The 15,877-nt window shown below is 35.4% G+C and overlaps 1 protein-coding gene across 1 annotated transcript in view; it reads right to left on the bottom strand.

The window, feature by feature from the left end:
- Positions 1-13,733: 13,733 nt before the first annotated feature.
- Positions 13,734-15,877, bottom strand: part of LOC140157792 (monocarboxylate transporter 2-like) — a 6,705-nt gene continuing 4,561 nt past the window's right edge. Inside the window, exons 2-3 of the mRNA XM_072181040.1 lie at positions 14,867-15,661; positions 13,734-13,852 (exon numbers count right to left, since the gene is read on the bottom strand). Of these exons, the coding sequence (XP_072037141.1) occupies positions 13,734-13,852; positions 14,867-15,661 (914 nt within the window). The remainder of the gene's footprint in view (positions 13,853-14,866; positions 15,662-15,877) is intronic.

Here is a 15,877-nt window from a genome sequence, read left to right on the forward strand (position 1 = left end):
TAGCGATTTGCGCCCAGTGATTAGCAAAACCAAGGTGAAATATAGTATAACATATAGTTAAATTTGCGAGAAGGCAATTGCGATATCGCAGATTATCAAAGTAATCGTCTACAGTGCTTGCGTTGAAGTACAATCAAGTCAATGAATCTAATTTGAGTCAAACTTTCGTGTCTTTACTTGCTCTCTCAACTTGAAACTTTACCCAATATTTGTTTCTTCTTTAATGTAGAATACTCATGCAGCTGCCGTTAAAATAACGTGTGAATGAGGAAAGTAAAAACTCATGTTTTAACTACATTACCTTGCGTTTCCCAAACCAAAATGAGTACCTCAAGTACTATTAATTGATATCTGTGTCTGATGCATGCTGTTCTATTTTTAATCAACTCAGCCCATGCATAACGTACTTATGAAATACTGCATTTGAGGTAATGCTCTCAATAAAAACAAGAAATTGATCGCATAAATCTAAATCAAGATATATGAAAATGTAAAAATACAAGGCATAACAACCTTTACAACCCCGACACACTCATTTTGATTTGACAAACATTCCCCATCCAATATCTATGATTGACACTTAAGTCTGATTGGCTACCCTAAGAGATATGTTTAATTGCAGTGTGTGCTGTTATTAACTATACGCAAGCCGGGAACATCAATCCTGTGAATATGGGTCGGAAGCTTTTGAATCGTTCCCTCGGTAAGACGATAAAATCACCCGCTTTACCGCTGATGAGGAAAATTAACATGGCGAGTCGGATATGATTGCGTGGCGTAACCTTCTTTTGATTCAGCATGAATTTAGACTACACTTTAAGATATTACGCGTTTTTGGGTATCATAGACTGATTTGACAGGGGGGGGGTTATTATAATAATTTTGACACGATGAAGAAAGAACTGCTGAGAGAAGTGTTATATTTGTTGGTATTCCTTTGTAATGTTAAATGTACCATAAACACTTGAACCAACCAACTTATCTGTAAGTTCGATATAACAAATATCAATGTTGAGATCTTATATAATTTTAAATGATTATTTCGTGATCATAGCATTCTCTTTTATGACATTTTTCAGAAAACAAAAATCTGCTTGTCTGCTTGAAAAGTGCAACCAAGCCAATTGCTAGAAAACACTGGCATATCACTTTTGATTGCAATATGAAATCAATGTTAAAAGGCAAATGTGGGACCGAAAATAATAGACACTAGATAAATGCATTGTGTCGTGAGCCCACTGATATAGGAACGATAATCACACATAAACTGGCCTACTTTGTGGCACAGAGTCACAAGCAGCAGAGTTAGAACCCTCTTGGCAGAAATTATCTACGAAGAAAATAGAAGGAAATGAGAAGAAAGGGTAGACAGAAGAAAAATGACAAACAATTGACAGTTGACAAGAAAGGAGAGAGCTTTGTATAAGGGAACAGATTGCCTGGAGACAGAGATATTCGGAGAAAGGAGGTCAGGGGATGTTGAGATGATATAGCGGTATACCTGCATTTAGCGCTGATGAAGGTAGCAGGTATAAACCATTAATTGCAATCAGGGAATGCCACAAGTAATTCGGTCTCTCAAATTTGATTAACTACTTCGACCAATGGGTTATCATTCGCAATATTTTCAACTGCTTAGGGACCGATCGTTATTTACGGCAGGGGGGGAATGGGCATTTTGGCAAAAATATTGACAAAAAATGTCGCATTCTCCCCTCGCGTCCGCTCAACATTTTCGCGTTCCCTCTTGTTTTCGCAATTTTCTCCATTTAAAATTTAACAATCCCCCTCCAGGTTCAACTAAAATTTCAGGTTCCCCCTCAAGACCACAAAAAATTTCGTGTTCCCCTAAATTTACCCATTCCCCCTGCCATAAATAACGATCGCTCCCTTAGCTGTATGGTATGTTTTTTTGTACATGATTATTGTTTTTACATGCTCATGATGTGAAATTAGAGCCACCGATTTCCCAGTATATGGTTCACAAGTGCTCGTGTGTCTTGCCGATGAACTAATTGTGAAAGATGAATGGATCAAAAGTTACACAAAACTCGACAGATGACAGGAAAGAGAAGAGACCTGTAACAAATGATTGCGCTTATGGTAAATTACCTGGAGTTAGTGGACGGAGGACGGAGGTCCGCGACCGGTCTATCGTAGATAAAAGGAACCGGGAATGGGATATCAACGTTTGCACAGTATTTTTGTGTGGAGCCTGGGAGCACATCAGACACACCAAGTTGCATTCTGAATACGAGGAATGTCCTTTTGATATCAACTATTTTTCATTTTTTGAAATTCGCGATATAATACAAATTTTATGGCAAATTTATTTGTTTTAATACTTTTGATATTTAACAGTCCTCGAAGTAAACTACTAAATATAATGGCAGATACCTAAAGTGTAGCTGGGAGGGAAATCCGTCAATCATTTGAAAATCCGTATTGAAGATCCGTAATTTCATAAACAGATCTACAATTGTAAGGTCTTTTGGGGAGTAAATAAATCTTTTTTTTTTTAATAATAATAATTTTTATTATATCACGAATTTCGAATTCAAAAATCAAAAAATAGTTGATGTTAGAAGGACATTCCTCGTATTCAGATTGCATTTTGATGTATCTGATGTGCTCTCATGTCCCACAAAAATATTGTGCAAACGTTGCTATCCGATCTCTTAAAGATTAGTCAAGTTGTCAGAATAATTGGTTGCCAATTTGCTCTAAACCTAGGAAACCTGATCGGCAATATTGATTACAACAGGAGTTAAAAAATCATGAACACAATTCGAGGGTTGACAATCAGAAAGCCTTAACTCACAAAGGGTTCCTTTGTGAGTTAAGGCTTTCTGATTGTCAACCCTCGAATTGTATATCAAAAGTATCCTGATCCGCTAGAAAATACTGACGGTTTGAAGGACTAACGATTTGAAGGACTAAAGTTCAATCAAGTCGATTGCTACCCAGATATGATGTGTCAATTTTGAATGCAGGTACACGTACTTTTATCTCTCGTGTATTTACAGAAAAGTTCAACTATAAGCTTGTCCATACATTGACTAAAAGACAAATTGAAATAAATTGAAGAAAGAATATCGTTCTTAGTGATACAAATTTATATCAACTGTAGAAGTACACTGTCGGTGTAAGTACGTCACGTTGTCTAGACATCAAGTGTAATTAACCAGTTAGTCAAATTACAGAATAGGGGAACTTTCCTCCAAAGTTAAACCGCAGTTAAATATGGGGGTTGTTAAGCATGTAAAGAACTAGCAGATATTGTCTTCTACTTTAAGAGCACACTTTTTCAAAATGTTTGGTTCACCCGGCACCGATCTTAAGGCGGGATCTGATATGTTGTTTACTTTATATGCTGGCTTCATACTTTCCTGCCGCTTGCTGCTCTGATCGCATCATAAACGTTAGCGGTGACCAAGCCAATATACCGATCACTCTACCTTTCTGCTCAAGCGGCAGCATCGATAGGAGTTGAATTCAAGTCAACTCAGGAGCGGCACCGATTTATGGCGGTGCTGAGCGGCTACATTGGCTTTCATAGTCATGCCGCTGCCGCTTGCAGAAAAGTACAAGTGGCATTATGGAAGCGTCACGCCGCTCAGAGGCAAGCGACAGGAAGTATGAAACTAGCATTACAGTTACTGTATTTTGACTTTGTGTGAATTCTGATTCCAAAATAAATGTCTCTTTAGTAAAACGCAATATTCGTTTTGTAATAATGCTTACAGATACTGACTTTTTACTTGGACTGACAGACATGCCATCTTAAACACTGGTGTTTAAACAACACTGACGCATTTATAACGTACTTTGAAATTATGCAAACGGATATGCATACTGGTGCGTTAAATTAGGGGTATTTTTAATCTTGTGAGCGCTTGCATGTGTATTTGAGGTTTGTGACATACACCGAACAACTATCACGCTTTATATCGCTACATACTTAAGCTTAGTCACGCTCGAGTGTAGAGTTGGTTTTGACAGTATATTAAGAAATTCATAGAAAAACAAAGCATTCAGTTATTACCTCAATATGCACCCTAAATGTTATCTGTCATCGTATTGTGTATTTTATTACGTATTGTGTTCTGGCCACATGCTTAAACGAGGATTTGTAAAACCTTTTTTTCTACTTGTCTTCAGAACCAGAAGACCTTCAAAGCTACAATACTACCGTACTAAAAATACCTTCATATATAACTTACACTCACGGTTTTCACACAATGACTCCTGTGACGGTTGGGAAATTTAACAAAGTACCGGCATTTACGGGATACTGCCTGAAACCGTAGCCATGTTAGCGGCAATTTTAGGTACACATTTAGTTAAATTTGTCCCGGTAATTTAAGCCATGAACAACTAGCACCCCCCCACCACCACCACCACCCCCGTCACCGATCGATAGGCCTCTGACTAGCCCATTTGAACACAATAGACCGGGCAATGGACAGTTTGAAAAATCATGACAACGGTTTTCATATTTTTGGGACACGTTTTAAATGCGACTTTTAAATCCTGTAAATCTGTTGGTGTTGGACCTAATTGGACACGGAAATGTTTTTACGCTAACCACCACACGGTCCACGCTCTTTAGATCGCTAACGCTGAAATAATGTCAAATCTAATCGCGAGTGAAAGCGATGGTTTTTTGGCCCAGGAGATAAGTGTTCTTTTCAATGAAAAATGAAACGATTTATATCATTCATCGCTAGCATCTGAAGTATAAAGTTGGCATGTTAACGTGTAGTGTGGAGTGTCTCGTGTTAACAAGAATATCAGAATATATAGAGGTGCAGTGCGATATTAATGTATTCGAGACAGGTTTAAAGGTTTATGTTCTGAGACCTTGCGAGAGTTAACTTATACTTAACATTATACTTTTTCTGACACTAAAAGGGGCAATCGCAAAAGATTTTCCAACGTATAAATGATGACATAAAGTCTTTTGGATTCTTATTTTAATATGGAGAGACTGTGAGCAATTATGGCCAAACAATAGCTAAATTCGCCATTTGGCATGTTTGGCATCTTTTATATTTTCCAGAAGTCCTGTCTGCATGTATGTTCTTTTATATTTCAAAATATTCCACTACAAAAACACACTACACTACTTGCATCAAAACAATATTCCATTACAAGGTGTAAAAACAACTCAAATTCAGGTTGTCAATACTGAACGATTTTTGATCAATGAACTAGACTATTTGTACGAAAATGAAAAAAGAAACGATCAATCTCATTGGTTGTTTGGCTGGTCCAGGCTCAATATAAAATAATGCGCTTTAAGCGCGGATTCCAAGAACAATTAAATTTATGTTTTAATGCATTCTTAATGTATTAATAATGTATCTGCACCCGTACGATATTTATAAATATGTCAGTAACGTTCCACATAGTTCAAAATAAATTACGCGCCTCATTGTTAACGCATGAAAAGACTAATGCACATTATTTCATTAACGTCATTTATCACTGTAACATTAGTTTATGGATTTAAGATTGAAATATCACGGGAAAATATCTTTAATGCGCTATGCTTTAGAGGGATGTCATACAACCATCTTCATTATGTCATTAGTACACACTACTCATCATCTATTTATTGGCTAACCTGTACCTAGCTTCTCGATCAAGAGCTAGCAGACGATACACTATTTTTGAAATAATGTTCACAGAAAATGGCAAATTGTACACTTTTCTATAAATAGTGTGCAAGCATTACTAGGTTGTTATTGAGTAAAGCTTTCAAATGAGTAAAAACATGCCTGATATATTATATTAGTTTAATCGTTTCTAAGTTAAACCTTAAATGTTTTCTGAACTTTTCAAAAATATCCATTAGTGCCTTTTGAAGCATATTCGAAAGTGAGGTATTATTACATTGAAATGACAAGTACCTCCTTAAGGCTTAATAACAAAAGCAGCAATGTGAATGTCGGGTATGTTGACATTTTGCTCGATGCAATGTACTGGGGCCAGGGTTTACAAAGTGTCCATTCGTACTCATCAAAACTAGGATTGTCTTTTGTTTACTCACATACAATTACACCACGGAGGATGCCATTTTTTTTGGATAAATGCCTCTAAGCTTCCGGAGGATGAAACATCTTTTGAAAAACTACAAGATATTTTTAGATGTAGGAAGTGTGTTGTGTTGTATAAAAAGACATTTTGCAGTTAATTGAATAAAAAACTTCTTTTGTGTCCTTTCTAGGGTAATGGCGAGAGCGTGTTCGATAATACTATTAGTATTATATCCGATACTTACGGTATATATCAACTCGTCAATTTTGCCTTAAGATCGCCAGTACATTACCTTTATATTTGCCAAGATATGGTACATGATAACCTTATGGGTTGTAAAGGGTATTAACAGTGCCTTTCCTGGAGTGCATCTAGTTTATTCACCCTTGAAAGATTGCTAAATGTGATCAATTTTTGGTGATTATAACCGATAAAGGGATATTAATTCAATAATTTGATCAACTTTGGATAAATAAAATGCCGAGTATAAGATCAAGCCACGATATGAGTCATGGTAAGCTTAAACAGTCGCGGACATTGAAGATTCATCGGCTTGCACTGCCATGCCAAGCAGTGAAGATGATGCGTGTGCTTTATTATGTTTATCGCATTTTAAGGGATCTAAAATGAGCGTTTATTGCGTTTCGACAGTATTTTTTGTGGGACATGAGAGCACCTCAGACCTATCGAATTGCATTCTGAATACGAAGCATGTCTTTCTGATATCAAATAATTTTCATTTTTTGAAAATCACAATATAATACAAATTTTATGACAAATTATAAAAATTTGATATTTTGCAAATTTTTGATATAATACAGTCCTCGAAGTAAATTATATAAATCTAATGACATATTCTTAAAGTGTATGTAGCAGGGAGGAAAAGCCGACGGTCAATTGAAATTTTGACCTTTCATATTGAAGATATGGATTTTTTTCCAAAAAAGACCTAATTTTTGTTTGTGTTTTGGGGAAAAAATCCATATCTTCAATATGAAAGGTCAAAATTTTCAATTGATCGTCGGCTTTTCATCCCACCTACATACAATTTAAGTATAAATCATCAGATTTATAAAGTTTACTTCAAGTACTGTTAAATATCAAAAATATCAATTTTTAATGATTTGCCATAAAATGTGTATTAAATTGCGAATTTCAAAAATCATTTGATATCAGAATGACATTCTTCGTATTCAGAATGCAATTCGATATGTCTGATGTGCTCTAATGTCCCACAATAAATACTGTCCAAACGTTCATACCCCAGCCCTTAAATCAACTATTAAAATAGTTTGATTTGTATTTCAATAAAATTGGATAAATAGTACACTCACACGGTAACTAGACCGTTTATCATCATTTTTATGAAAATAGTTCAGTTAAGAAGAGTAGATATGCTATTCAAAGCAAGAAGGCCATGTGGGCAAAGAATCACAGAAGTACATTAACCAGTCCGGTCCGACTGCCTGATCAGGAAGTACTGCCGAATCAGGCAGCATGTTGCCGAGTCAGGCAGTATGGTATCCCACAATGCAATGCTCTATTTCAAATAGAGCATCTTTTAATATAACGTTATTTCTTGGTTTAGAGTAAAGAGGTAGGTAAAATATATAAAATTATCAATGAATGTACAATTAGTAGTAATTTTTCATAAATTTTAGTTACAATTAAGTTAATTTGCATATTTAAATCGAATTTTTAAAAAACCGTTTTGTTATTTAAATTATTTTCTCCCGGAGGAATTTTTTTTCGCCCGGTGAAAAATTGTCAACTTACATGTAGCTCATGTATGTCAAAGTAAAATTTCCACCGATCTTTTATAAAATCACCATGAACAATTTAGTCCTTAGTCTGTCGAATTCTCGGCAACATGCTGCCTGATTCGGCAAATTAAACAGTGAAAAACCACTACTCATAATTGTATCAACGACCGTTATACAATTATTTGCGATATAACATAACATTATGGTCTTATTTATCTTTTCAGAGCAATGAACTAAGACCAAAGCCGATGAAAGTCATTGTATGTCGAGACAACCCATCAAGGAAAAATAACGTTAAAAGTATAAGTAGCATAACAATAACAAGTGCCACTACAGCATCACGCTATTCTGAGAAATCAACAACTTCTATTCTGAGACATTTTAAACAGTCCGATATAGCTGTCTGTCCATGAAACACTGCCGAACCAGGTAGCATGTTGCTTGCGCAGGCAACATAGGCCACCTTCGTATCCTTTCCGAATTTTGCAGACTTTTACACATACATTTTTAAAATTAAATTTCACCGGGGTAAAATAATTTAAATAACAAAAGAATTTGATTAAAATATACAATTTACCTTCATTTTAACTAGGATTGATGAAAAAATACCATTGATTGTATATCCATTGACGATATTACAAAGTAATGAACTAAAGTTTCTTCAGAGAGTGCTCAACTCTAAGTGTAAAGGAGCGATAAATAAATAAATAAATATAAATAAATAAACATACAGATGGACTGTTTAATATTGACGATATTATATATTTTACTTATGTCTTTACTTTAAACAAAGAAATATCGCTATAATAGATTAATTAAATCTATTTCAAATAGATTATTGAATGGCAGGGGCCTATTGTTCGGCGATAAAGAAGATCCCTCAGAGGTTTGGCTCATCTTCGACCTGTGATGTAACATCCTCTTCACAGGTCAACGAACTGTTGCCGCTTTAACATCAGTTGGCCTGATGATGCATCCCAGATAGGATGTGAAATATTGCCACTCACAAACACGTAAGTCCAGTAAATCGGATTATAACTCTAATTTCATAGTCATCTCCGTCTTATAACTTCGATATTAAATAATAATTGAGGTCATCGCCCCGGTCATCGCATTTATTTCAATAACAATTCAGAGGTTTAAGGACAAGACACTGGAAACGATATTTACTTTTATATTTATTTTTGGTCCTTTTTTGTTTTTAAAATTACTTATTCCCTCAAAGCAAAGACCAAGCTATTCTGCGTCTATTCTAGCTTATTTGCTTCTACGTACAAAGAAAGTGTACAATTTCCTATGGCTCTTTAATCATTATTACACTCCAGTGTATTAATCAGGTTTTCCTTTCGGGATACTTTATGATGAAGAGGTTCGTCGCAAAGTTCCAAGACATTTTTAGGAGCTACATTTTTGGGTAATATCAAATATGTTAATTAAAGTTCTTAAATGTTTGAACATTTTTCATAGTGTATGTTTCTTTTTGTTTCATTTGATTGGAGGATCGCGGCCTTATATATATCCATATAAGTATCCAAAGTGTTTTTTGTTCTTTCTAAAACAACCAAACAAGATTTGTTTCCTTCTAAAATAATTCATCAAACTTTTGTTTTCTAAAACAATCAATCACTGCAATATTCAAAGGTTTTACTTATATGCAGCATATTATATTCAAAGAATAAACTATAAAGACTATAATCTCTCTCCATAAAATCATAGAGATACAAATGTAAAATAAGATTTGTTTGTAATTCCCGTCTTGTAATCTCCGGATATTAACATGAATATCATCAATTCCTTTTTCTTTTTATTTGTTTTTATAGGTCCTACTCTGTAAAACGTGTCACAATATTGCCACCAAATTTATGCTACCTTTCAAGGGATTGAATAATATTGTTTATAAAGGAAGTTAAAATAATGAATTTACATTTTAATGAGCATTACCTGAGGACTGTTTTTTGCAACCACTTTTGTATTTCCAAGACTTATTTCCAAGATTGTAGGTAGAGGCATAATACAGGGGGAGTATGTGTTTCAAAATGATTAAATCTGACTATATAAATTTGAAAAACACACTCTTCCACAGGGGTAGTGTGAATTTCAACTGGAATAGCACAATGGCATAAATCAAAATATACGACGCTGATACAAGCACTTTTGTTAAGCCCTTGTGCGGAAATATTGGAAATGGTGGGCAGTGGTGAAAGATGCTAATGAGATAGTGTTAGTGGGTGTAAAATGTTCGGCCAAATTGGGAGTAGGAAAAGATATTTTGCCTTGCTAATTGTGCGGGTAAAAATAACAAGTACTTCTTACTCTCCTAAAATATACATACACTGCAAGTTTACTCGAGTAACAACACATGCAGGTCTTGTTATTAGCAAGATCAGTGACAACTGGACAAAGTGACGAAATGGTATACAAATATTGATTGTTTATGAGTACATTGGTAAGAAAAGTTTCACGAGGTAAAATATAGACTGTTCCTTTCAACGAGGAAAACAAAAATACTTAAACAAATATATAAAGCGTATTATGCTAGAAGCGACACCCACAACTATAATCGGCTAGTCGATGTGGTCACCGTGCCCGCTATTCCCTCACGTTTGTCAGCGTTGCCAAGGTAGCGGTGCGTGAGTGCAATGAAATATGGACTATTGCACTCGCGCGGAGTGCAATAGTCTTTTACAAAAAATGGCAACATAATCAATAGCAATTGACCAATCATATGATAAGAATCTTGTTTGAGTTATATAAATAGCTTGTCAGTGCCTGATGAATGACAACAATAAGAACTGTATTTGTATAAAAAGGCGTCGCATGTCGCATTTATAATATAGGTAGAAGAAAAATCAAATATGAGATTTCAAGACAGCACAGATTGCATCGAATAAATAACTTTCGCCTTGTTACATCTGGTGTGGCCTCACTCGCATTCTTGGCCCCAATCCAAGTTTTGAGGCAGATGTTCGAAAAAGGTCAATACTTTGATGATCATAATCAAACGCCGCAAATCAAACAATACATTTGACTCAACAATATACAATACCTGCAGATATTGAGATGAACCATGAAGTACCTCTGACATTCTTTCAAGTTTGATCAGATATTGTAAAAATGTAATTCAGTTTTCTGACACTTAGAATGGCAAATGCATATGCTTTATGAGTAAATGACTGAAGTTGATTTGAAAATAAGAGTAAATACATTCCTACAATATACCTGCAGCTATACGCCATTAAAGGAAGTCTCCGACAATCATAACATTATGCCTTACATGTTAGAAAACAATTGATCAAGCACGAATCACGTGGTTTTATTTAAAACAAACTCATATTGACCATTCAAACGAATAAAAACAGCCGACTGTTCAAACCGACGGGTCTTTAATGCCCGCGACTGTCTGATATCATATCTATTAGTCGGCATTTAAAATCCAAGTTCACCAAAATCACTTCACCAAAAATTGATCACATATTAGCAATTTATCAAGGGTGCTGTGGTGTTATCCGTAAGAGGAGTATTATGATAACTTGGAACAAAGCTAAGAAGTGAAATTATTTAGGAACAATAATCATGCAATTGGAAATATTAGATTTTGTAATATCTCATTTTGGAACATAAGCATTATAATACTCTAAGGTATCTCAACATTTGTGTCCCATCACATCAAAACCAACCACTTCGTGGCAGAAATGAAAATGGAGATTTAAACACTGGGATAAACTGCTGATTTTGAGCTTTTATGAGGCAAACCAAGCTCAAATTTCTTTTTATTTTCTTCATATTTTCTCATCTTCTTTCATCGTTATCTGCCAATGAAGCCAGCCGCGAAGTGGTTGGTGTTAATGTGATGGGTCACATTTAAACATTTTGATCAACAAAGCTGAAAAAGTACCACATGCTTTTCGAATAACAAAACAAACGATTGTGAGGATGCACTTTTATTTAGGAATTTTTGAAACTATTTTACACTAATAAACCATAAACCTCTTCAAAATGACCCACCCAGTGAAAAAATGAAGATCATGTACTGGTAAACTTAAGGTAAACTTGACGAGTTGATATACACCGTAAGTCTCATGCATTGGGCTATTCCATTTAAAATCCACACTACCCCTGTGGAAGATTTAGCTAAAGCCTTCCACAGAGGGAGTATGAGTTTCAAATCAAACGAGCAATGGGGGAACTTCCATTTGAAATCCTCACCCCACGTGTGGAAGATATATGTAAAGCAGGGGGAGTATGAGTTTCAAAATGATTAATTCCAACCAATTATATTTGAAAAACATACTCCCCTGTGGAAGATATTTCCAAAAACTGGAATAACCCATTGCTGTCATTACCTTAGAAAAGACACAAACGAAATATTCACTACAAAATGTCTTTTCATACAACACAGCATACTACATCTAAAAATATCTTGTAGTTTTAGAAAAGACGTTTCATCTTCAGGGCATTTATCGACAAAATAGATTCCTCTGTGGTGTAATTGTTATGAGTAAACAATAGACAACCCTGGTTTTGATGAGTCCGAATGGACACTTTGTAAACATTGGCCCCAATTCATTGCATCGAGCAAAATGTCAACATACCCAACATTCACATTTCTGCTTTTGTTATTACGCCTTAAGGAGGTACTTGTCATTTGCAGGTTACAATGCTTCACGTTCGAATACGCTCCAAAAGGGCATACTGCAGTTACTGTCCGTTTTCCTATACACAATACACAGTGCTCTTTCCCACTGACGCGTGACCTCTACAAATAGCCCTACGTTAAAAGTATGGGGATATGACTAGTTAACGTCGCTGTGTGAAAAATAACCGGCCAATATTAAAAGTACTCTTCTAAAGTTCTAGAAAATATAGTTTTTTAACATGTACTAAATTTTAGCTAATTTAGATGTTTGGAAATATTCGTACTTTGGTGTTTTAGTTAATGTTATAGGTAATAGTACATTGCCTATTTAACGTCGCTGTGTGAAAAATAACCGGCCAATATTAAAAGTACTCTTCTAAAATTCTAGACAATATAGTTTTGTAACATGTCCTAAATTTTTAGCTAATTTAGGTGTTTGGAGAGGGTCGTACTTTTGTGTTTTAGGAAGGATATGTAAACGACAGATAACACCAAAAATATGAAGAAATTATTTCCAAACCGTGTTAAGTCAACAATCATTATGTTGCTCATTTTCAAGAATGCTGGTTTACAAAAAGCACGCCATTGTCTCATTTCGTGAACAAAAGTACACATACCATTGTTTCCTTTCGTTTCCTTTATAATCGGTTACCCAACTGAAGCTATATAATACAAACTTTATTGCGATATCGCACATGAAAACAGTCACATGTGCACAGCCAGAGAAGATCCGATTTAATCAGTTGAGCTGTTTCAATGAGTGTTATCTTGGTTTAATAGCTTTTAATGGGGTTAAGTCCTGCAAAGGTCGAAATGAATTCTACTGTAGACATGACTGCATCATGGTACTAATGGATATCTTTAAAACAATTGAACCCAATTACTAGCATCTTTGTACTCAATTTAAAGTTTCTTTATAACAATATAATAATGATTGACTCCTGCTTATAAAATTTACAACTTGATTGAGCTCCTATTTTCCAAGTTATTTTACTTTTACAAAGCCTTATGAGTGTGTTACTTTGATTCTATTCAAAAACGTCTTCGGAATGACGTGTGCAATAGGCCCATATACATTTACTCGATATAATATTTACTTAAAATAATTAGGTGTATGGCGAATAACTAATTCTTACAAAAGTTTTCACCTTAGGGCTGTCGGCTGCTTTTAATTGACGAAAGCATTGTGCTCAACTTTCTTCTAAATACCAGGCAAGGGTAGAGACCAAATTTCCTTTCTTTTTATATATGGCTCAACCAGACACGGATAAACATGCAGATACAGCACACCCTCAACGTCTAGATAAGTTCCACAAATCTTCTGCTCCTAAAGCCACGATCGGTAGAGACGACACCGCGCTGAGTTCAATCCAAGATAAGTCGAAATTTTTACTTTGATCATAAAGCCAACCTACAAAGAACAAACACAATAGAACAATGATGAAAAATTGCGTGTTGCTCGATAAGCTTATTCGACAAACATTTATGATTTAAATTCACTCTTAAAACGAAAAGGAAAATTATTCAGATGGGGACATAACAGGTTTCACTTCTAAATGACTCGGATATTCTCATCAAAATGACAAGTAACCCCGCAAATAAAGGCATTTAAAACCACAAATTCAAGGTCGTGCACCAACTCAATTGAATGCAACATAATGAAGGGTGATTACATGTTACAGGCAATATTGTAGTCAGTCTCGCTTTGGTAAACTTTTGAGAAGATTGTCTTCTAAGAGGCGGAAAAGTTACTTGTTAAAATAAAACGGAAACTATTCATTTTGATAATATTGTCGGTCCAAATGATAATATGAATAGTAATATTATCAAAACGAATAGTTTCGGGATCAAAAATAAATGAGTGAGATTCTACGAGATTAGAGTGATCTTTACAGAGCCACTGATTCTTATAAAGTAGATAAGGCAAAGGGTCGCGATATGGAGTCTGCATCAGGCTCTACACTGTGCTAAATGTCAGGCCTATTTATAGCTAGACTGTTTCAGAGAAACAAATTGCCCCAAAATTGTATAGATTAGTGATAACTTGTCCCAGCTGTATTGGGTGTTTCTAGAACAGAATATGCACTGTTTTTATTATTAACATAATTAAGAACCCAGACAGGGACGGTTTGGAAACGTTGAGACTTCCCCAAATGTAATCATTTGGGTGTATTTTTGAATTTCAAACTTCATCTCTTTAATTTGGATGAAATATCCGGCCTGCATTTCAACTTATTACAGACATTTCAAAATAGCCTATCAGAAAATCCAACATAAAAAAACCCCGTCTCACTCAATATCTTAAAAAGCAAAATGTTCTATTTTGGCAAATTGATATGTGGATAAAATAGGTGACGTCACCAACATTTGGCAAAAGACTTGTTAATGTCAGTGGAACTAAGACTTTTAAAGTGCTTTGACGTACCTGTGACGTATCCACTAATGATGTAGCCAATTCCAAAAAACAAATGAATCCACGCTACTGCACTAACTGCGTCATCTTCCCGGATTATATCATAAGCAGCAACATATACCTCTGTCCCAACAATACTCAAACCAGCACCCAAAACAAAAGAGACGGAGCACACGGTTAGAAACGTTGTTGCAAAATAAAAACCGGCATAGGAGAGTGCTACCAGTGCCGACCCAACATAGAGAAGTTGCCTAGGAGATATCTGTCCTTGTAATAGTGCCATCAGCGGTCTGATCACAAAAGAGCCTACACCACTTGTTGTAGCTACAATGGCGGCATCAGCAGGTGATAATCCCTTACTTCGAGCAAACGAAATTAAGTATACTACCCAACCATTGAAAGAGTAGCTCGCGATTCCCGCCACGAAAAGAACAATGATGAATGAGCTATTCTTAAGCAATGAGATATTAATGATGTCTTTGAAGCATGCTGTAAATCTGTTAGTATTATCTTCTCCAGCCTTATTCGATTTTTCAAGACTCTCATAAGTCGCATCGTTAGAGTAAGTTTGAATATGTTCTGTAGGTTTGAGTAGTGCGGCAGCAGCTACAAAGTGTATATTTAATCCGCCAAGCAATAACATTGCACCTCGCCATCCATAGGTATCGATGAAGATCTGCGTCATCGGTGCAAAAGACATGATTGCCAGTGGTAGTCCGGTGGTGATGACACTGGTTGCAGCATGATACTCGATGAAATAAGAAGAAATTAAGCCCATTGCAATAGTGTCACCTACGCATACAAAACCTGGGAGAGGAAAATAGACAATTGTAATGTTAAAATATATTGCATATGCAGCCTGTCTAAAAAATAAAAATTGTGCAAGTAAAAAGCGCTCTCTTTGGCAACTAGAAAATACCGTTGTGACATGATGCTTACATCCACGTCAAGGGCGCAGTCTAAGCTCCTAAATGCCGTTTGTTCTGTTCAATTTGCTTGTTTTAATTTGGAGATATGTTTATT

The sequence above is a fragment of the Amphiura filiformis genome, chromosome 7 (assembly GCF_039555335.1).
Source record: "Amphiura filiformis chromosome 7, Afil_fr2py, whole genome shotgun sequence".
Classification (NCBI taxonomy): domain Eukaryota; kingdom Metazoa; phylum Echinodermata; class Ophiuroidea; order Amphilepidida; family Amphiuridae; genus Amphiura; species Amphiura filiformis.